Consider the following 22,649-nt stretch of genomic DNA (forward strand, 5'->3'; position numbering starts at 1 on the left):
CTGGTTTGGTTCTGCAACCCAACAAGACCGACACAGACTTCAGAGGACAATCAGAACTGCAGAACAAAACAATGGCTGCCAACCTGCCTCCCATTGAGGACCTGTAGACTGAGTCAAAAAGAGGGCGGGGAAAATATTTTCTGATCCCTCGCATCCTGGACACAAACTGCTTCAACTCCGACCCTCAAAACGTCGCTACAGAGCACTGCACACCAAGACAACTAGAAACAAGGAGTTTTTTCCTGAATGCCATCACTCAGCTAAATAAATAATCCCTTCAACGCTGTCAAACTATTCTCTAAGCCTGCACTACTATTACTACTAGTTTTTTCTCATCATTCGTATCATCCATCTCCTCCCATTTATGACTGTATGACTGTAACTTGTTGCTCTTTACAATTTATATTGACTGCTTCCTAATATGATCTCACTGCTTATTTGTACTCGGATTATCATTGAATGTTATATCTTATGTTTACTGAAACTACCAAGGATTGCTCAGGGCTGATCTGGATATAAGACCTCCCTCCAGAACTGCCTGCCACAAAGCTTAGACATCATGGCTCAGGGGTGGGTTAAACTAGAAAGACCAATTAGTTTCTGAACTAAAAAGACTTGGCAAAGAGACGTTCCAAACCATGAGATAATAGGAGAATGAGATAAACCCAGTCTTGCATTTCAAGGTCATTCTAATGTAATCTATAAGTGGAAAGGAGGCCAAATCACCACGATGGAAGCCATGGGAAAAGCTTTCAGGCCACTTATTCTCAATCTGAAGATGCCGTTTGGCACAGCAACCAAACAGGACAGGCACAGACTTCAACGGATAGTTAAGACCAAAGAAAGAACAAGTGCAACCAGCCTGCTTTCCACTGAGGACTAGTAGATTGCGCGGGTCAGAAGGAGGACTGAGAAGACATCGCAGACCCCTCACATCCTGGACACAAACTGTTTCAGCTCCTTCCCTCAGGATGGCGCTATAGGCAGGGGTGGGTTGTTCTATTTACCTTCCCTACCGGTTCACTTTGCCTCACGTCAGACATGCGCAGAGGGGTCTTTGCCAGCCGCTCTCAAGGAAGGGCGACCGGAGGACCAGTTTGGGGACCTGGCCAACTCTGCCGATTATTCACCGAGCGGGGGCAAATTTCTGCCACCAGTTCAAACGAATCGTCCAAACCATCAGCAACCCACCACTGGCTATAGGGCATTGCATGCCAGGGCAATGAAACCCAGGGACAATTTATTCCCTCCTGCCAGTGATGGTTCCCACGGGTATGGTCAGGCACGCGGAACCGGTAGAAAAATTTTGATTTTTTTTTCCTTTCCTTTTTTTCCCTTCTGGGCTCTGAGTACATTTTTCCTATTGCAGTAAATGAGGTTGAAAGTGTCTAATTTTAGAAGAGCTGGGTGTGCATGTGTGTGTGTCCATATACATACAGTGTGTATGGTAGATAATGTATATTTTTGTGTGCCTGTGTGCAGCATGTATGTACACATATCGCGTAGCTACATAGAATTAAAGAGTCTATTTTGGATGTTCAGTAAGAGTAAATAGAGAGGGAAATGGTCTCTCTTGGAGGCGAGGAGAGGCCAGGCACCCGAACCCAAACCCTTGTTGTGAGTGACGTCAAGTTGGCCACCTTTAAGCCAGTCACATGACCTTTAAGCTACCCCTGGCCACATTATCATCAAGCCACTCCCACCTGGTCACATAGGCTGGCAAGCCACGCCCACAGTGTGGTAGTAAAAAAATTTGCAGCCCTTGACTGCCTCACCCCATTATTCTGCTGAATATCTCATTCTCGCAGTTCTCTCTAATGTTCATGTGAATTTACCATTAGTCCGGCTATAGTTCCTACTATTTATTCTTATTATTATCTTCTTTACTCTCCCTTTTATCAGTATTATTATTATTATAAACTTTTATTCATTAAACATGAAACTCAGCCAACTGAACCTTTAAAAATGTATCACAAATATTTACTGGTATTATTATTATTATAATTGTTATTATCCCCATCAGCTTGCATTGGCTGCCGATCAGTTTCCAGTCACAATTCAAAGTGTTGGTCATGACCTTTAAAGCCCTACATGGCAATGGACCAGACTACCTCCGGAACCGCCTGCTACCGCACGAATCCCAGCGACCGGTAAGGTCCCACAGAGTTGGCCTTCTCCGGGTCCCGTCGACTAAACAATGTCATTTGGCGGGCCCCAGGGGAAGAGCCTTCTCTGTGGCGGCCCCGGCTCTCTGGAACCAACTCCCCCCCGGAGATTAGAACTGCCCCCACCCTCCCTGTCTTTCGTAAACTACTCAAGACTCATTTATACCGCCAGGCATGGGGGAGTTGAGATAGCTCTTCCCCCTAGGCCATTACAAGTTATGCATGGTATGTTTGTGGGTATGTTTGGTTTTTATAATAGGGGTTTTTAGTTGTTTTTATTATTGGATTGTACATGTTGTGTTTATTATTGTTGTTAGCCGCCCCGAGTCTGCGGAGAGGGGGGTCATACAAATCCAATAAATTATTATTATTATTATTATTAATTATTATTATTATTATCATTATCATTATTTTCTTGCTTTGTATCTAAACACTGGGTGATTTTGTAGTGGAGACAAATTCCTGGTGTGTCTTAATTATTCTTTGGTGAGTGATTTCATTTCCAAGAGGAAAATGACGTTAATACAATTATAGAGAAGAGGGCCATTTAAGTCCAGTCCTTCAACATCTCTTCAATATGTTTATATCTTTAGGCATTTGTTGTCCTAGGCGCATAGCTTTCTGCAGTAAAAAAAAAATTCTCTTTATCCTTGTTTAATGTTCTTTTCTCTAGGCTAAAATGTATGTAATTTCTTTTGTTTTAGTGGATTTATCCCCCCTGTAGGTCTTCTTAAATTGTTTCCACCCGAGGAATGTTCTCCTCCAACCCCTTTGGCGCCCAAGCTAAACAAAAAGGAGAGTCCAAAAGAGAAATAATGCCCCAGTCCAATTCTTTGCAAAATTCTCCAAGCTCAGAGCCAGAAGAGATGCAAAGTCTATGGAGTTCTCAAATCACAAATTCAGACTGCAACCCAGGAAGGGAGCCAGGGAATTGTTTTCAATTAAAGGCATAACAAAACGGCAGTAGAAGACATTCACTCTAGCTTTAAAAAAAATAGTTTGCTAATGAAGAGCTTTAATCTTGTTGCCATTGAAAGCAATGTTTTCAAAGCATTTTCTACTGACTACTTAGCCTGGGTGGTTATTTTTAGAACTTTTTTGGGAATTGTCAGAAACAACCCCACTGTGATACTGTACCACATTTCTTATGGAGCAAAGTGGCTCAAATTGCCAGATGTTGGAATGTGACTCTGCATGGCTGAAAAATAAAAAAACAATTCCGGATCATTCCCATCGCGGCTCAGAGAATTCCTTGCTCTCGCTTGCTCTCTAGCAGGGGTCTTCAAAAAAAACAAAACCTTGGCCACTGTAGGACTTGTGGGCTTCAAATCCAGAGTTCCTCAACCAACGTGGCTGGCAGAGGAATTCTGGGAGTTGAAGTCCACATGCGGTAAAGATGCCAAGGTCTCTGCTGCTACCTCCACCATCTCCCAATCAGCATTTCTGCCAAAAAATCATAGCAGTGAAGACAGGGTTTCTATCCCTTCCATGCAGCTGAAGTGGGGGATGCGGCGAAGACCTCAGAAGTCATTAGAGGAAGAATGGCTCCAAAGCAATTTTGCCAGAATGTTAAGTGAGATGAGCTCAAATGTTCCCCAAATTAGAGCTTGCCAAGGTCCTCTGAGCATGTCCCTCTCCCAAGGTGGAAGTCCTTAGGCCATCCTAGACAAATAAGTTATCCGAGTCTTTGGAGAGGGGTGGCATACAAATCTAATAAATAATAATAATAATAATAATAATAATAATAATAATAATAATAATAATAATGCACACACCCAAATTATCAGCCTCTTTTAGGAGAAGAAAAGGTGCGTCTTATACCCCGAAAAATGTGATAAGTTGATCCCTCATCTCTGTGACCCCTCTTCAAGGGCTGGAAGACCATGTCGCCCCCAACCCTTCTTTTCATTAGAGCTAGAGATAGCTAGTTCTCTTAACTATACGTTGCATGATTTATCCTGAAGACCTCGTATCAGCTTCATTGCTCTTCTCTGCACTCTTTCTAGAGAGTAGAATCCATCCTAATCCTGATGGACGAATGGCATTTGTTCATTTCGTTCATTCACAATATCGAATCCGGCCTGTCTAGCTTCTCCTGCTCCTGCTCCAATTCCCAAGCTAGGAAATACGAATCCCAGCGACCAGTTTGGTCCCACAGAGTGGGTCTTCTCTGGGTCCCGTCAACTAAACAATGCCACTTGGCGGGACCCAGGGGAAGAGCCTTCTCTGTGGTGGCCCCGGCCCTCTGGAACCAACTGCCCCCAGAGATTAGAATTGCCCCCACCCTCCTTGCCTTTCGCAAGCTACTTAAAACCCACCTCTGCCGCCAGGCATGGGGGAATTAAGATTCCTTCTCCCCCTAGGCCTTTACAATTGTATGTATGGTAAGTTTGTATGTATTTTTGGTTTTTTATATTAAGGGGTTTTTAATTCGCTTTTAGTATTGGATTATTATTGTATACTGTTTATGATTGCTGTTAGCCGCCCCGAGTTTTCGGAGAGGGGCGGCATATAAATCCAATAAAACTAAACTAAACTAAACTAAATTTGCCAACACTGGCTACATTGGCAATGTAGGAGATGACCGGGCTTAGTCTTGGGGGGGGGGGGTGTCAAATACATCATCAGTCTTGAATCCCTTCGCGCCCATAGGAGATCTACGTCCAGCCGATCTTGAATTCCCTTGACTCTTATCTCCTGCCAACTTGCTTTGACTAGTTAGTAAATCAGATTCTTGTAGGCAGCAATAGCATACAATAAACATATTTTCATTTCCACTGCCTGGACTCCTGATTGCCTGTGCTTGACAGACACCCCCTGGATTAGGGCAGCAGAAATCGAAGAAGACCAACAGGTGCAGGCAGGAACCTGCCCTCGGTTTGGCAAACTGACTGCGGAGGTGAGAGATTGGGTTGGTCCTAAAGGCACGGAGGATTTATGTCTAGCCTTTCCAACTCAATGGAAAGTTGGAAAGGGATGATATGAAAGGGGTCTGGACTTTCTCGGTCTGCCTCTCGGTGGAATAACTCTGGAAACTTCGCAGAACAGGATTAAAAATTCACTGCGGTGGAAAAAACAGTTAAAGAAAGACAGGCTGGGTATTCCAGAAGAGAAGGGACTCCGGTGGACAACAGTAGTACTTGTATACCCCTTCGTAGGGCTTCTCTAAGCGCTCTACAGAGTCAGCCTATTGGCCCCCAACAATCGGGGTCTTCATTTTAGCGACTTCAGAAGGATGGAAAGCCGAGTCCATGTTGAGCTCAACTGAAGTCCAGTTCCAAGACTGGACACTTTCACCTATATTCTGATTCACTTGAAGAAGCAGAATTTATTTATTTATTGGATTTATATGCCTCAGGGCGGCTTACAACATATAAAAGGAAACAATAAAACACAGTGGCTAAATCCAATTAATTGAAACTAGATAAACTAATCTAAAATCCCCAATTGTGCTAAAAGACAATTGTACCCATTCAGACATCACCCATACATAACATTTGTCAGCCAGAGGGCCAAGACCTAATCGTCCCAAGCCTGGTGACATAAATGAGTCTGAAGACTCTTGTGGAAGGCGAGGAGGGTGGGGGGCAGTGCAAATCTCCGGGGGGAGCTGATCCAGGAGGGCCCCCACAGAGAAGACTCTTCCCCTTAGGTCCCACCAATGGACATTGTCTGGTTGATGGGATCTGGAGAAGGCTGACTCTGTGGGACGTAACCGGTCGCTGGGACTCATACGGCAGAAGGCAAGTAATCTGGCCCAATGCCATACAGGGCTTTATAGGTCATGACCAGCACTTTGAATTGTGTCTGGAAACCAATTGGCAACCAGTGCCGTCCAAATTGACGAAGGAAAGGAAAAGATGGAATGGAATGCGAGGATGGGAGGCAATGACATCCAAGCACCATTGGGATCCGGCCACTACAGACATGCACGATTTTAAAAAACTGTTTGAACTGTTTTAATTGTTGATTTAAAATTGTCCTGAATGGTTTTTAGTGGTTTTATATTGCATTTTATTTGTATTTGGCTGTGAGCCGCCCAGAGCCCTTTGGGAGTTGGGCGGCATATAAATCCAAACAAGCAAATAAACAAACAAACACAAACAGAACCCCCTGCACACTGAAACACCAGGCGGAGATGCTTCCTAGGGGATCAGCTGTAGCTGGACGAAGGCAACAAGGGGAGCATTTAGAGTTTGGAGAGGGTGCTACAGGTACTCTCCTCGGTCACCTGAGTAGGTTTGCAGGTGGCCGAGTGGCTGGACAGTCCCAGCAACCCAGGAGAGAGGGCAGGGGGTTCCCAGCCATTCTTCCACTGTTGCTCCTTCCTAATCCAGCCACTTAATTTTGCTTTTATTTTTCAGTTCCACAAAGGCAGTATGGAAAATAAATATAATGCTAGAATTATATTGTTGCTTTGCAGATGTCATTTTTTGAGACAAAGTTTAATTATGAATATTTTTGAAAATTAAAGACAGGTGGATATGGGGAATGTGTTGGGGATCAAGAGCGCTGTCTCCTACAACATCTGCTCCAAACTCCTTGCATAGATATCTGCTAAGGTCTTCAGACTTGGCCACTTTAAGACTTGTGGACTTCAACTCCCAGCTATGCTGGCTGGAGAATTCTGGGAGTTGAAGTCCACAAGTCTTAAAGTGGCCAAGTTTGAAGACCTCTGTGCTAAAGCAATACTGATTTTTGGCTAAATAAGTATAAATTTTGCCTAGGACACTTTAGTTGACTAACCCAACGGTAGGCTAAAACACTTTTGCCTTTTTCTTGAAATCTTTGCCAAATTCTTTTAATTTTTAAAAATATTGATAATACGCTGCAGGCTTTATTTCAAAAGAGTTGAGGTCCTCCTGGCTAAAAAAAAACCCCAACCAACCCCAGATGAATCTGTAGATATTGGAACTCAAGCATGACCTCAAATATAGTTCATCTTCCAGAGAATTTAAAAGGGCCAAAAGCCTCACTTATCTAGCAGGTTTCCAGCTGGAGAAACAATTAAAAAAACAAAAAAGCAATTTTGGCATACCAGAGAATATAAATTCACTTTCTGTATGAGGCATTTTGTAGTAGCTTCCTCAATGCCTGTAAAAACAGGACAGAATCCAAGAGTGGGGTTTTTTGTATTTTTACTGTAATAAATGTTTAATTTTCAGCAAAATGCCTATATTGAAGATGTATACCCTACAGAAACATTTCAACCTCCCACAAATAATACCTGTTTCTACCCAACTCGAAGGATATGGGTGGAGCAGATCGGAGGGAATACAAAAGCCAAGTTTGCAAACTATGGCTCTTTTTGAGATGCCTTGGACACTTTGAAAGTCTCCTCCACCCCTGTGGGTGTGACTTCTCCCTCCCATGATTTATCCATAAAGATTAATATTGATAGGGAAGGGTCACTGTGGCAGCAGCCAAAAGAGCCAATACTTGGTTGTGTAAACAGAGGCATAGAATCAAATTCACGCGCAGTATTAGTAACTGGTAGTAACTGGTAGAACAATGGATTTCTTTTTCATAGGAGTTCAACTTTGATCTGCAAGTCCTGGTACTTTGTAATTTTTTCCTCAATCGTAGCATTGCCCGGAATAGCAACAGCAATGAGCTGGAATTGCTTCTTTTCAATAAATGCTGTATTGTCTATTTTAATCTTAAATCCCATAAAATCTTCACCCACTCTTTCCTCCAAATTTCCTCATCTTGATGGTCCAAGTAGTTTTTACTATATTCAAATCCAAACCTCTGGCAAAGTTTTCAATCAATAAATTTGGTAACTCGGTAAATTTGATAACTCGGCTTGTGCTATAATCAGTCTGTGAAATGTCGCTGCCTTCACTGACGGAATTATTAATAACTGCGTCTTTTTCACTACAAAGGCGACTTTTACTGTTGCTTGTTGAATTTTTGCCTTCATGAGAATAGTTGGCAGCGGTTGTTTTTGAGCAGCTAAAAATAAAACCTTTCTTTTCTTTCTTTCTTTTAATATGCTCCTGATGTTAACCAACTCCATGTGGGCCAATGAAGGCCTTTTCCTTAAGGTTATGGAAAGTGGCTTCCTATGTTGGCCCAATATCACGAGAGATGTTTTTCTACCTCTCTGTCAAGGCCTGGATGTGTGTGTGGGGTGGGGTGCCTCTTAGTCCCCCAAAGAGCTTCGACAGTTGGGGGGGGTCTTGATTGGGGTCTTCCTCACCTTTGTCCAAGTTCATCAAATTTCACTGGTGGACTGCCCTGCTCCAGGGCTAAGAGAGAGGAATTGGCCTGAGTTAACTCCACTGATTTCTGTGTCCAAGAGAGAATAGATTTTCCCATCCCTTCTGCAGTAGGTCAACCTGGGTCTCACCTGCCTGCTGCTTTCTCTCTCTCTCCTATCGCCCTTTTCCTCCCACTTAGGACTGTATGACTGTCACTTGTTGCTTGTATCCTTAAGATTTTTATTAATATTGATTGTTTCTTCATTGCTTATTTGACCCCTGTGACAATCATTGTGTTGTACGTCATCATTCTTGACAAATCTATATTTTCTTTTATGGACACTGAGAGCATTTGCACCAAAGAAAAATTCCTTGTGTGTCCAATCACACTTGGCCAATGAAGAATTCTATTCTATTCTATTCTATTCCATGTGTATACCTGTAGATTGGCAGATAGAAATGACAGAGATATATAGACAGGGAACAATTGACGCATCAGGTTGAACCTGCATCGATTATCTCCTGCTGCCTCCTTGATTCTTGACCCACAACTGATGAGCTTTTTTCACCGCTGGCTTTTGGCTTCGGCTGCCAGAGGCCCTGATCCAAAAAGGAGAAGAGCCAGGAGAAAGAGGCAGATGAAGCCAGGACTCGAAGCCAGAGCAAACTCTCCTTTGAGTAAAGGCGATGGCACTCCCATTAATTAAATACAATGGCTACGAAGATCCTCTGTGGCTGACATATATTTGCTCTGCTCTTATTAAAACTGTCGGCTTCCCTTCAGAAATCACGCTGCCTTCCTGAGCCTTCAAAATTTGCACCCTTGCTGTGAGGTTATCCAAATGCAACAGCCACGAATTCAGGTTTGCAGTGGCTGCGATGTGCCGGTGCCTGGAGGCTGTGAGGGTCTGGATGGGAGTTAACAGGCTCAAGCTCAACCTATCCTATAAAAGCATAGCTCCCATTATCCCCATCCTGGGGGGCCCACAGCTGAGGGATTGCAACAGGCAAGCTGAGCACATCTGGACATCTCCACGGGAGGAAGGCAGCGGGGGTCCCCTGCCCACCTCTTTCCCCCCTGTCATAAATCAAGGAGGTGGAGGGGGCCCCTGGGAGGAGTTTTCATCATGGTCCTCTCCAGGCGTTGCCAAAGCAAAGACCAACACAGTTGCCTGTCTCCAGGTTCCCCCTGTAAAAGCTTCGACACTTTCCCCCTCCAACCTGGAATCAGAGTTTCCACCAGCAGCTGGAACAGCTGGGAAGGTCATTACGCCAAGAAAGATTGCCTGGGGGGTCTCTGGGCACACAGAGAGACGGGGGGGGGGGAGTTAAGGGGGCTCCTATTCCATTCTCTGCAACCCCCCAGGACGAGATATGAAGCAAAGGAAGGGAGACCAGCATGGAGAGGCAAGGGTGCCCTTTTGGACTTGGGGCAGACAAACTATGGTTTATTGGGATGCTTTAAGCACTCTATCTTAAGGCTCACCCCTCTTGTCCCACCGAGGCATCAAAAGGAGTTTATTGATTTATTTTATTTATCAAGTACATATCGTAGTATACAAAGCTGTTTATATACAAGAGATGGGTACTAATAAGAGAGAAACTTAAGATAGGGACAGTAGGCACATTGGTGCACTTATGCACGCCCCTTACTGACCCTTTAGGAATCGGGAGAGGTCAACAGTGGAGAGTCCAAGGGTAAAGTTTTGGGGGTTAGGGGATGATACTACAGAGTCTGGTAGTGAGTTCCAGGCATTAACTACTCGGTTACTAAAGTCGTATTTCCTGCAGTTGAGTTTCAGGCAGTTCACTTTGAGTTTGTGTGCTCGTGTATTGTTGTGGTTGAGGCTGAAGTAGTCGTCGTCCATGTATCTTTAAGCTGCCAAGATTTGAAGTACTGGTATAGGAGAAAGTTGTGGGTAATTAGAGCTCTGGACCTCAGGTTTGCTAAACATCCAAAACCAGATAATTCTGTTGCAATAGGCTCCCAGGTTCCAGAAGAGGCTAACTACATGAAGATATCATGTCCGTCAATGAGATTGACATCCCGGCACATGACATCAGCTTATGGACGTGATTCATCTCCATCCCGAGAGGCTGGAGTCTCACCTGGACACGTCAAGGCTTTTGGGTGAGGCAGGTTGTGGGTCTTCAATCTCCAGCACAGGTTCAGGTGTAAGAAGACCTTGAGATGAAAAGGCTCCAGGGGTTTTATTTCAAGACATATATTCTTCATTTCCTGCAACAGGCTGCAGAGCATTTATCCTTGGATGTTGGATGTTCTGTTCATATGTAAACAGCTCTGGGCCTAAATAAACAGAAACATCAGCAGAAGCCAAAAGGCTTTCAGGACTTTGCCAGTTTGCCTTTGGCTCCAAGTATCCTCTGGCACCATCGGATGAAGGAGATTGGGGGGGGGAAGAAATCCACCAAAGTCCCTGGATCCCTAAAGGATCCCTTTGGGAAGCCCAGGGAACTGTCAACTTCATTTTCTGTGTCGCTTGAAGCCAGAGAACTCCAGGAGACGAGATGCAGATGATTTGAAAGCCCACACTAGGGAACATTCCACAAAATTGTTCTCTTTCCAGCTAGTAATGAAGCACAGCAGGCCCGCTCGAATCGGACAGGTGGGCTGGCTCGGAGCAAACTCCCTTGGCCAGTCGTGAGGCTGCAGGGTCTTAGCGTCATTTTCCTTTCCACCCTTGGCGAAGAGACCTCTGGCTTTGGGAGAGGACCTTTCTGTGGGAGGTGCCCTGAAACAGAACCCCACCTAGGGTTCTGTCTGTGACATATTTCAGCTTCCAGCTCTCCAGGATGGTTAAAAATCAACAATGAATCGGTGGAACGGCCTGTGGAATCTGTGGATGCTCCGTCGCTGGTGGTTCTTAAGAAGAGGCTGGACAGCCATTGGTTGGCCCAGAATGGTGTAGGTTTGAAGTGTCCAACCTTGGCAACTTTAAGACCTGTAGGTGGGGTGGCGCAGTGGTTAGAGTGCAGGCTACTCCAGATAACTGCTAGGTGTAGTTCAGCAGTTCAAATCTCACCACCCGCTCAAGGTTGACTCAGCCTTCCATCGTTCCAACCTGGGTCAAATGAGGAGCCAAATTGTTGGGGGCAAGAGGCTGATTCTGTAAACCGTTTAGAGAGGGTTGTAAAAGCACCATGAAGCGGTAGATAAGTCTAAATGCTATTGCTAACTCCCAGAATTCCTCAGCCGGCCAGCCAGCCTTCTAGGTGTTGAAGTGCACAAGTTTTAACATTGCCAAAGTTGGACACTCCTGGTAGAGGGTCTCCTGCTTGAGTAGAGGGTTGGACTAGAAGACCCCCAAAAACCCCTCCAACTCTGTTATATTGTTATTGTGTTATGTCAAAAGAGGGCTTGATGTAACACAAGCCCTCTTGATGTAGAGAGGAGCAGAGTGGAGTTTGCTGTTAATTGAAAACAGAGCCCGATGATATCTTAAAACAAATAGAGACATTTAGCCATTGATTTCGCACAGGATAAATAATATGGTGAGTAGAAGCAACCATAGCATGCACATCTGGTTTGGCAAAAGAGGTTGAAACGTTTTGTCTCTTCTAGTCCAGAGCCCAGGCTGAGTAATATGTAAGCCCAAAGCCACCCCAAACCCTGCTTCTGAGATTGATGGGTTTTATTGATTTACTGATTGGATTTATATGCCGTTGTTGGAGGAGCTGTCTGCTACCAGCTGGAGAAAGAGTTGTTATTATTATTATTATTAAATAGATTTAATTAATTAATTAATTTAATTAATTAATTAGTTACAAGTTCATCAGAAGGAGGAACGAAACTGTTAACTGCACAAATTTGGAGGCTCAGTTCTGGGTCCGGAGAACAGGAAGGCTAGGTGTTCTGTCCAGTACCGAGCCCCCAGCAATCAGATGCACACCATCAGATTAACAAATAAAGGATTTTACTATGGACAAAAGTCTTATTTAAGAGTCTTTTCTCAAAGAAGTTAAATGCTAGCAAAACTTCACCGTTCTGAATTATAAAGTCTTCAGCAGCTGGCCAAAGTCCCAGGAAAAGATAAATACAACAACTAATTACTGGATTGCAGTAGGTTTTTCTTATCTTCGACTTACAGAATTTGGCTGGAAGCTCGGATCTCAATTAAGGAAGCCAAGAATGTAATTCTTCTAAAACACGGGACAAAAATACAGGAAACTAGATGTCTAAGATTGAACGACGTTGTTCTCTGCACCGGAGTGACACGTGACTCCATCTTAAATACCCTGAGGGTGTGGTCCAGTAGTCAGCAGTGCTACTTATGAGTAAACCTCCTCCCGAGTAACTAACCACTCATGCCTCCTAGAGGCCCTGCGAACCCTAGCATCAATAAGAGGCTCCTCCTCTTCTCCTGAGTCACTCATCTGAAGAGGTGCAGAAGGCCCTGGTTGTTCTTCAGTCACTGACACCACGTCCTCTTCGCTGTCAGTCTCAGGTGCCAGGAACACAGGACGCCTGTACCACGTCTCCACTGTCTCTGCGTCCTCTGGGTCCATGACTAATTGCGCATGACGTGAATGGGCCACAACACTGGTCCTTGCAGTTCCAAGGTTGTTCCTACTTCCCCAAGGCATCTCTCCATGCACCAAAAGCCAGGCTGGGTAACTTCATATTTCAAGGAACTGAAGAAAGGAGGATGGTAATATCCAATCAGAAGAAATGATTCACCCATTTTCGGAGTGAGGTTGAGGAGAGGCTGGGAGACAGAGATTGGGAGTTTGGTGTGCAGATTGTGTGCAGCTCCTGAGAAGGAACAATGTTCCAGGATCTAGTTTCTAAGAAGTTACCCTTCCCATCTCACTTCTATTTACAAAGGAAGCATAAATCAGGTTTGGAATTGGGATGAACACAAGGTCAAAAAACCCCCCGCCAAGAGACCACAATCAAACCACGGTCTGGCTTTCATGGGTTGCATCCTTGCAACCATCATTTTGACCCCAACCAGTGGACCCTCCCCCCTGGAAGCTGTTTCCTCGTTTCAGTGAAAAAGCTGAAAATAAATGGGGAGGGGGAAGAATTAAATATGAAATGGAATTCATTGTGCGCTAAATACGAGCCCGCCAAAAGAAACGAAGCCTGGACCCTATGTAGAGGTGATAGAACTTTCCCAAAACAATGTGAGCCATGGGATCTTATACAAGAGTTGAAGCTACAAAATAAACCTGCCCTTGGCCACTGCCGTTGAGATATACATCTCTTTCGTTCTGTTCTTGCTTTGCCAGAAAAACACATCCTTTTGTTTTTATCCAAGAAAGACAGGGTTCAAGGGCCTTGTTTGCGAAGCCGCGGGGGGCCTGGGTTTTTTGTGCCAGGCTGGGCCCTATCGTAGTGCTTGAAACAGGAGCAAATATTTTCCCCTGCTCAGTTGGACTCCTGGCTGAGCAGCGTTTTCAAAGCCTGTTCGGAATGTACCTTGAAGCCTACCTCTTCAGCCTCCACCCTGAGATGGGTGCGCAGAGACAGCCCAAGGCGGGATCTGCTTTCCTTCTTGGCAAACACCAAACAATACACTGCAGGTGGCCGTCCCCATGGGCTATAGAGTTCTTGGCACTCTCTGAGCCCGGTCGTCGGCTTGCAGGCATTTCACGAGCCAGCTAAGCAACATCATCCGTGTGAGGGAGTGTTTGGGTGGAGTTCACGGCTGTGGGTTATATGGAGGACATTTCCGGGATGTCTCAGAGCCCTTTGATGCCAGAGGGCATCCATCGGAGTGAACAGCTATTCCGGGGTACAAGGGTACAGTGAGGCCCTGTTGTCCCAGCTGATGGATTGGGAAATCGACAGCGGGATGGCTCCATTTTGCCACTTGTCTTGATGGGCTGCTTCAAGCAGCTGCTTCAGGTCACCTGCCGGTGTTTTCCCAACAACAATGCTTTATTCTCGTGGCACCCCTTAAAAATCACAATGACATCGAAGTACTGACCTACTCATTCTGATGTCACTGAGCAAAGAACGCAATTTTGTACCTTGCATTAGTCGTGTAACGCGAGTGCTACAAATTTCATTGTTGTATTCGAAGTTTAATAACTCCAGGGTACTCATGTCGCCACTTGCCTACCCCACAGCCACCGGCAGATATCAAAGACAAATTCAGAGACATAAACATTCCTTTTATAAAAGGTAAAAAAAAAAAGAATGCAATTTTAGGAAATGTCAGCTTTGTTATGCAACCCCTGTGTTCTTTTGATGAATTATAGCTCCGGCTGGCTCATCTACAAAGCTCAAGGAAGGGCCTGTAATTTCAGTTTTCTAAAGCAGTGTTTCCTAACCTTGGCAGCTTGAAGATATTTGGACTTCAACTCCCAGAATTCCCCAGCCAGCATTCGCTGGCTGGGGAATTCTGGGAGTTGAAGTCCAGATATCTTCAAGTTGCCAAGGCTGGGAAACACTGTTCCAAGGAATAGTGAAATGGTTTGAGCAATGCAGTTATAGTTGGCTCATTTCTCTTAATAATCACAAGAAATTGGTGTCAGAAGCAAGTCAGATCCTACAGCAGGTGGAACTTCCCAGCAACAACTGCTGCGCGAAGTGGAAAACGCTGTGATTCAAATTCAGCATCTGTTTTTTGTCACTGAGAGCACATAAGACTTTGGCTCCCTCGAAGTTGAGATTCTTTTGGTAAGAAAAGATTATTTGGATCTAACACACATACGTGTTTTGTTGACAATTGTTCAACTATTTAATTTTTCAACCATTCAACTATTCCCTCATACAACACACTTAGTCGGTTGTTATTATTATTATTATTATTCCAATCTATGAACTCATCTTTTTATTCAGACTTTCCCTAATTTGCTTTCTTGAATTGCAAAACTCAAAGGACCAAACCTATGAAACAATTTCCATGCTCTGGTTTGAAACATATATGAATGCAAACTAAATGAATTGGGCTCCCAATCCGACCTTCGGTAAACGCCTTCACAAATGAATAAAGATTTCCTCCAAGGTGTCATGTCGATATATAAACTCTACAAATATATTCCATGCAGGTGTTCAGGTAATACATAAATACAGGTAGCCCTCGACTTATGACCACAATTGAGCCCAAAATTCCTGTGGCTGTTAAGTGAACGATTTTTTAAGTGAATGACTGCACTTGTTAAGTTAATAACAGGGTTAGGTGATCATGGCTCCTTTTCTCCCCCAGTGCTGATATTTAATGACCTTTGAAGGGTCATTAAATGAACTAGTTGCAAGTCAAGGGCGACCCGCAATATATTCGTGTACTTAAATCAACATACGGTACTCCTGACCCAGGTCCTATTCCACAACCCACAGGAGAAAAAACACAATAGAGTTTGAAGGTCGATTTGAAGGTAGTTTTGCAGTAAACTTCAGAAGTTGTGGGAGCTTCATCCTTGGAAGCTTTGAAGAAGAGTGGTGGCACAGAGAGCCATAGCTGAGGGCACATGAGGCGCTGACCTATATCAGCTCTAGTGCGCATGCGCTGATTCTCGGCCTTGGGGAAAGTGGTTTTCACCCTCCCCTTCAGGAAAGCCTCCTGAAGCCTCCAGAGTACGAAAAAATGGCCCCACGGACAAACTGGAATTTTGGAAAAATTAGACTTTTGATTTGCCCATTGGGCCATTTTTCACACCCCATAGGCTTCAGGGAAGCATGAGGGTGAAAAATAGCCCAATGGTGTGTGTGTGTGTGTGCAGGGATGCACACATGTGCAGTGTGGCATGTGTGGGGGGGTTGTGTGCCGGCACGCATGTGTGCTAGAATGCACACGCACTCCCAATTTTGGCACACAAGAAGAAAAAGGTTTGCCCTCACTGGTGTAGGGCCTCCTGCTTGGACAAAGGGGGGTTGGGCTAGATGACCTCCAAGGTCCCTTCCCACTCTGTTATCCTCTTTCTTTGCCTGTCTGGGTTCAAGATGTTCTGGGTGCCTTCAGCTGACTCTCCACTGGAGAAATTCTGCAGGGGACCCAACGGAAACTCTTCAGTTCCAAAGAGGAGGAACCTGCCTTTTACACAGCACTGAACTAGCAAAGGAGAAAGGGCTCCTTTCGAAAGAGTCATTACTCAGATGCTTTTCAAAGGCCTCTCAATGACCCTCCGATTCAAATTCACAGGGATTTTTTTTTCCCCCAGCGGGAGGGTACTTAAAGCAAAAGGGTGGGTTTCTAAGCAAACTTACACAGTGGGTGCTGGAGATGATAACAGAGCTGGAGATGAAACTGAGGCCATCGTTCATGCTGACTTGAAGAGTAGCTTCCCTAAGAAAAGGAAGGAGGAGAGAAATGACTTTGTTTGTTTTTTTGTTAAACTTGTAAAAGATAGCAGTAGTTTGTATAAACATAAACATTAGCAAAGTAAGTACAGTGGTCCCTCTACTTAAGAACTTAATTTGTTCCGTGACCAGGTTCTTAAGTAGAAACGTTATTAAGTAGAAGCAATTTTTTCCCATAGGAATCAATGTAAAAGCAAATAATGCGTGCAAACCCATTAGGAAAGAAATAAAAGCTCAGAATTTGGGTGGGTGGAGGAGGAGGAGGAAGAAGAGGAGGAGGACAGTTGCTGCCGAAGGAAGAAGGTGAGGTGAGGGGAATCAAAAAAATCCAAACTTTAAGGCTTTAAAAATAAAAAGAGGGACTCTGAGGCAGCGAGGATGAGCATGCGCCTCCCATACACCCGGTGCGAGGCTGCCCCCCATACACTGCGCCAGAGAGAGAAACCCAGGGGGAATGGCAGGAAACTGGCCGGGCCTTTGTGCCGTTGTGAAAATTTCTGGGAAATTTTTCCGGCCTCCGGTTCTTAAGTAGAAAATGGCTCTTAAGTAGAGGCAAAAAAATCTTGAACACCCGGTTCGTATCTAGAAAAGTTTTTAAGTAGAGGCGTTCTTAAGTAGAGGTACCACTGTATAGGTAAATTTTGACAATAGTACAGTAGGACAGGGACGGTAGGCACAATAGTGCGCTTATGCACGCCCCTTACAGACCTCTGAGGAATGGGGAGAGGTCGACTGTAGACAGTCTAAAGTTTTGGGGGTTTGGGGAAGAAGCCAGAGAGTCAGGTAGGGCATTCCAGCCATTGATTCACTCCGTTACTGAAGTCGTATTTTCTGCAGTCGAGTTTGGAGCCGTTTGCATTTAGTTTTGAATCCATTATGTGTTCGTGTATTGTTGCGGTTGAAGGTGGGGGAAAGACTCACTACTGGGGAAAAGTTACAGCAAACACAACATTTTCATAAACTTACATGCCAACTTCTTGAAAGACAGGTGCCGGGCACAGTAAGTAGGTGTCCTCCACGACAAAGGGCTTCTCATCTGGAAAGAGAAGCAGAGAAAGTGGTTTCAGTTGAAAGGACAATTAAGGTGTGGGAAGCTTTATGTCCAAACATATTTTATTCTTCATACTGTTTCCACCTTCCTTTGAAACATTAACAAAATCCCCCATGGTCTGAGACTCAGCATCTGCACTTGATCACCCAGGTCTACAAATAATATTATTTTGTAATCATCGCAGTTGACCTTGGACTTCTCTGAATCATTTTTTGGTTCTGATTTGAAAAATGTATACAGTTTTTCTGTAGAAGGTATAGTTTCTACGGAGCAGCAGCATTATTATTATAAGATATAGGAAATATACTGGCGACATTAAGTTAAGAAAACAGTAATTACCACATACATTGAAAATGTAGAAATAACATAATAACAAAAATGCTTCTGTATCAGAAACTTTATGTGATAGAGCAAAACTAAGCATATTTTTGGAATCAGCACATCAAACTCCATAAAACAGATTTTTTGTGTGTTGATCAGTGGAATTGACAAGATGTTGGTCTATATTTATATGACCAATGGAGACAGACAGAAAAAAGGATTGGTACACATATCAAGGTTTAACCCACAACCTGGTTAAAAATCTGCAATCCTTGGTTATGGCTTCAGGTGATGGGCCAATTCATGCACTGTGCTAAAAGAAAGGGCAGATTTCCACATCACGAGAGGCCCAGCTCTACTTTATTCCATTCCGGCATATTGTTTGAGCTTTATGAGCTTTTTTTAAAGGAATTTTTTAATGATAAATTTTATTCACACATCATAAAAATCACAGCATGTAAGAACTGGACATCCATTCCAGCCCAGTTGGTGTCAGAATCTAATAAACTTTGCCCAACAGATAATCCAAGCCATGTTTGAAAATCTCCTCTAGGGCAGGGATCTCCAAACTTGGCAACTTTAAGACCTGTTGACTGGGGAATTCTGGGTGTTGAAGTCCACAAGTCTCCAGGTTTGGAGACCTCCTGCTCTAGGGCAAAAACCATGCAGACTGTTCCATTTAATTAATCACTTGTTTCAATAGGAAATTCCTCCTCATATGCAGCCCAAACCTTCTTTCTTTTATTTTCAACCTGCTCAAACTTCTCCTGTTTTAGAATTTAATAACAACAAGAAAGATCCATATTTCAGACATCAGGATATTTGTATACTACAATGATATGTCCCTTCAGTCTTCAGTTAAAGCTAAGATATATTTTTCTGGTCCCAATTTATTTTATCCATATGATTTTTCCCCAGTATTAATTATTAAACGTAAATTCTGCTTTCATGAATCTACCTAGTTTTGCAAACACATTTTCTTTGTGGTGTTTTATTGGATCCTGAACACGCAGGGGGTGTTATTTACTGCCTTTCAAAGGTCACTAAACAAACAGTTGTAAATCTAGGACTATCTGGAGAACACTTGTAAATCTGGGCACTGTTTGAGCCTTGAAGATGGGCTTCTCCTGACGGACAGCAGGACTGGGTAGAAATCCGAACCCAGGCCTTTCCATACTTCCTTTGCTTTTCCTTCCAGGGCTGTCACGCAACTTGCCCTGCAGCCTCTCCTGGGAACCATCCGTCTTCAGGTTGCCCTATAATTAAGCCTACAAGCTGTGCAACGGCTGGTAGGATTTTTAACTTGACCACTTTGGCTTGGCTACTCAGCAGAAACCATGTTGGGGATTGGAACGAAGGCCGTTCCTTAGATTTGGCCAGACAGTCAAGGCCGCAAGTCTTCCTTTGTCCAACCCAAGAAGCAACATTCTGGTCCATCCCATCCCTGAGTGGCGCAAAATGGGTCAGCGTCAGGCCTCTGCTGAAATGTTCACGAGCGAGAGCCTCGAAGGAGCCTACGCATCTCCGTGGGACAATCACTAGCCATGCTTGGTGAGAAGCTTCTCTTGAATTAACGCTCCACTCCTGCTGCTTGGGAGAATCATTCGGTTTTAGCCTGTCTGTTTCCAAGTAGTTTCCGAAACATTTAAATATGTTAAAGGGTTAAATAAGGTTCAGGAAGGAAGTGTTTTTAATAGGAAAGTGAACCCAAGAACAAGGAGACACAATCTGAGGTCAGTTGGGGGAAAGATCAGAAGCAACGTGAGAAAATATTATTTGACTGAAAGAGGAGTACAGTGGTACCTCGAGATACGAGTTTAATTCGTTCCGGACCTGGGCTCTTAAGTCGAGCAGCTCTTATCTCGAACGACTTTTCCCCATAGGAATTAATGTAAATAATTTTAATTGGTTCCAGCCCTCAAAAAACTCACAAAGTTAGTCTAAATTATGCAGAAAGACATGTTTTTAATGAAGAAATGTACATGTACATATAAATGAATAATGAAGTTTCTTTCACTTAACTTGTAAACTTTCTTAAACTTTTAAATTTACATATGTTCAACTTCTCTGCCACCCAATCCTGTAGGACAGAGGTCCCCAACCCTTTTTGCACCAGGGACCGGCTTTAAGCGATCAAGAGAGGAATGGGTGAATGAATGGACGGAGGGTGGGAAGGAAGGAAGGAAAGAGGGAAGGGACAGGAACAGAGGAAGGAAGCAAGGAAACTTATGAAAGGGGAGAGTAAGAGAGAAATGAGTGAAGGGAGGGAGGGAGGGAGGGAAGAAGGTGGGAAGGAGAAAGAAAAGAAGAAATAGAGGAAGGGAAGGTAAAAGAGAGAAAGAAAAAGAGCAAGAAAGCAAGCAAGCAAGCAAGCAAGCAAGCAAGCAAGCAAGCAAGAAAGAAAGAAAGAAAGAAAGGGGGAAGGGACAGGAACAGAGGAAGGAAGCAAGGAAACTTATGAAAGGGGAGAGTAAGAGAGGAATGAGTGAAGGGAGGGAGGGAGGGAAGAAGGTGGGAAGGAGAAAGAAAAGAAGAAATAGAGGAAGGGAAGGTAAAAGAGAGAAAGAAAAAGAACAAGAAAGAAAGCTGCAAGCACCCCCCCGAGCCTCCCAGGCCGGCTGCAACCTTTTAAAACACGCGCGCCGCTTCGCAGCTGTCTCCTGAAGCCGAATGCGGAAGTTAGCGTTTGGCTTCAGGAGACAGCTCCTTGGCGCTTGTATCTCGAATTTGGGCTTGTAAGTAGAACAAAAATATCTCTCCCCTCCCAGCTCTTATCTCGAGTTGCTCTTAAGTAGAGCAGCTCTTATGTCGGGGTTCCACTGTAGATGCTTGGAACAAACTTCCAGCAGATGTGGTTGATAAATCCACAGGAACTGAATTGAAACCTGCCTGGGATAAACATAGATCCATCCTAAGATAAAATACAGGAAAGAGTATAAGGGCAGACGAGATGGACCAGGAGGTCTTTTTCTGCCCTCAATCTTCTATGTTTCTATGCAAATGACCAGCTGTCTGCAAGAAGTATCAATCCTTCCCTTCCCCACCATCCAGCCAGAGCTGAAGAAACACAGCACCTTTGGGACTTCCGGAGGTTAATTTTGTAAACGATTCTCTTCTTTTTCCCCCCTCTGGAGCAATTGATCTTCTACCCTACTTTGGTGTATAAAAGGTAGTTAACATTCAAGGCAGCTATGGCTTCGTTTTCAGATAAAGTAACTTTTCCCTTCTGAAGTTTCTCCTGTCTGGGCTGCAGTGTAAGCAAACTGAAACGTATCTTAACTTTTGCAAATGTTTTTTTTTTCTTGGAGGGATTATCCAGATGCATTTCTGACTTGTTTTATGGGAGAAGTCAATTGGCAACTTCTAAGCAACCTGAGAATCAGCACTCAAAACACACATCTGTAACCATCGCAACAGCCCACCCGGAGGATTACGATTCTGACACGGCAGACTGGGGGCAGGAAAGCTGTCAGAAGAAGTGTTTGCGTATCATGGATAGTCAGAGTTGCTGTGTGTGAGCCTGCAAGCACAACACAATCGCTAAATGTGTGCATTTCACAATGGGAGGCAGCTGGAAAGAAAACCTCAAGCGGCACTCAACAAATCCTTGAGAATCTGCAAGACTTCGAAAATGAGCAAAGGCCTACAGCACCAGAGCAGGCTCCTCTTTTCCCTTCCAAAATAAATAAACGAAGCGCCACCCCTTTCCTAAAGCTCCGAAATATCTAACGCTGCTCACAATTCTTCCACTCAAGGGACGCCAACTTCTCCCCGAGTGAAAAATACTCGGATGAAATGCCAATCGTGGAACATTCAGGGATCGGGATTTTAAACTCTTGAGGTGATTAATTTCATGGCTTTTGCTGATAAAACTTTGCTCTGGGAGTCACGGAGTCTTCTTATGAGTTCTGTGCTACTTGGAGTCCAGTTACCAGATTTTACTAAAAGAATCAGCTTTTTTGAATACTTCATTAGATCCACTACAGACCAACATTGCTTGCCACCATAGAGTAACAATGATAGCCAGCTTCTGATGAAGATATGGCACAAGAAGAGGAATAGACTAACAAAGTTCTCCTCCTACAGTGTGAAGTATCTGAGTGTCTTCTCTTCAACATGCCAAAACCCAGTTTCTTTTCTCACACCATCACTCTGCTGAGCAGCTAATTGCCTTAGGTCTATAGACATTTTACCCATATAGTAGGCTGTATTGCTATTATCCTTCTCATCTTCTCATCTTTACTATTTTCTCCTGTTGGTATCTTATGATCATCACTTATGGTTATAGCATATGTTTCATTATTGGAGCTATAACCTGTGATCTATGATCACTTTGTTGTTTGTATGTACACTGAGAGTTTTTGCACAGGAGACAAATTCCTTGTGTGTCCAATCACCCATGTCCAACAAAGAATGTCCTGTTCTGTTCTATTCCAAATTTTCTACTCTACTCTACTTTACTCTATCCCAGTGTTTCCCAACCTTGGCAACTTGAAGATATCTGGACTTCAACTCCCAGAAGTCCCCAGTGAGCATTCACTGGCTGGGGAATTCTGGGAGTTGAAGTCCAAATATCTTCAAGTTGCTGAGGTTGGGAAACACTGCTCTACCCTACCCTACCCTTATTCTACTCCACTCTA

At 44.0% G+C, this 22,649-nt stretch overlaps 1 protein-coding gene across 2 annotated transcripts in view; it reads right to left on the reverse strand.

The window, feature by feature from the left end:
• The window catches only part of ANTXR1 (ANTXR cell adhesion molecule 1), a 115,503-nt gene that overhangs the window by 28,915 nt on the left and 63,939 nt on the right, over window positions 1-22,649 (reverse strand). For both annotated transcript variants that reach the window (XM_070765914.1, XM_070765915.1), the window contains 2 exons: window positions 17,604-17,673; window positions 16,545-16,623 (listed from right to left, as the gene is read on the reverse strand). In XM_070765914.1, coding sequence (XP_070622015.1) covers window positions 16,545-16,623; window positions 17,604-17,673 — 149 coding nt within the window. The remainder of the gene's footprint in view (window positions 1-16,544; window positions 16,624-17,603; window positions 17,674-22,649) is intronic.

This window comes from Erythrolamprus reginae, chromosome 12 (assembly GCF_031021105.1).
Source record: "Erythrolamprus reginae isolate rEryReg1 chromosome 12, rEryReg1.hap1, whole genome shotgun sequence".
NCBI classification, from domain to species: domain Eukaryota; kingdom Metazoa; phylum Chordata; class Lepidosauria; order Squamata; family Dipsadidae; genus Erythrolamprus; species Erythrolamprus reginae.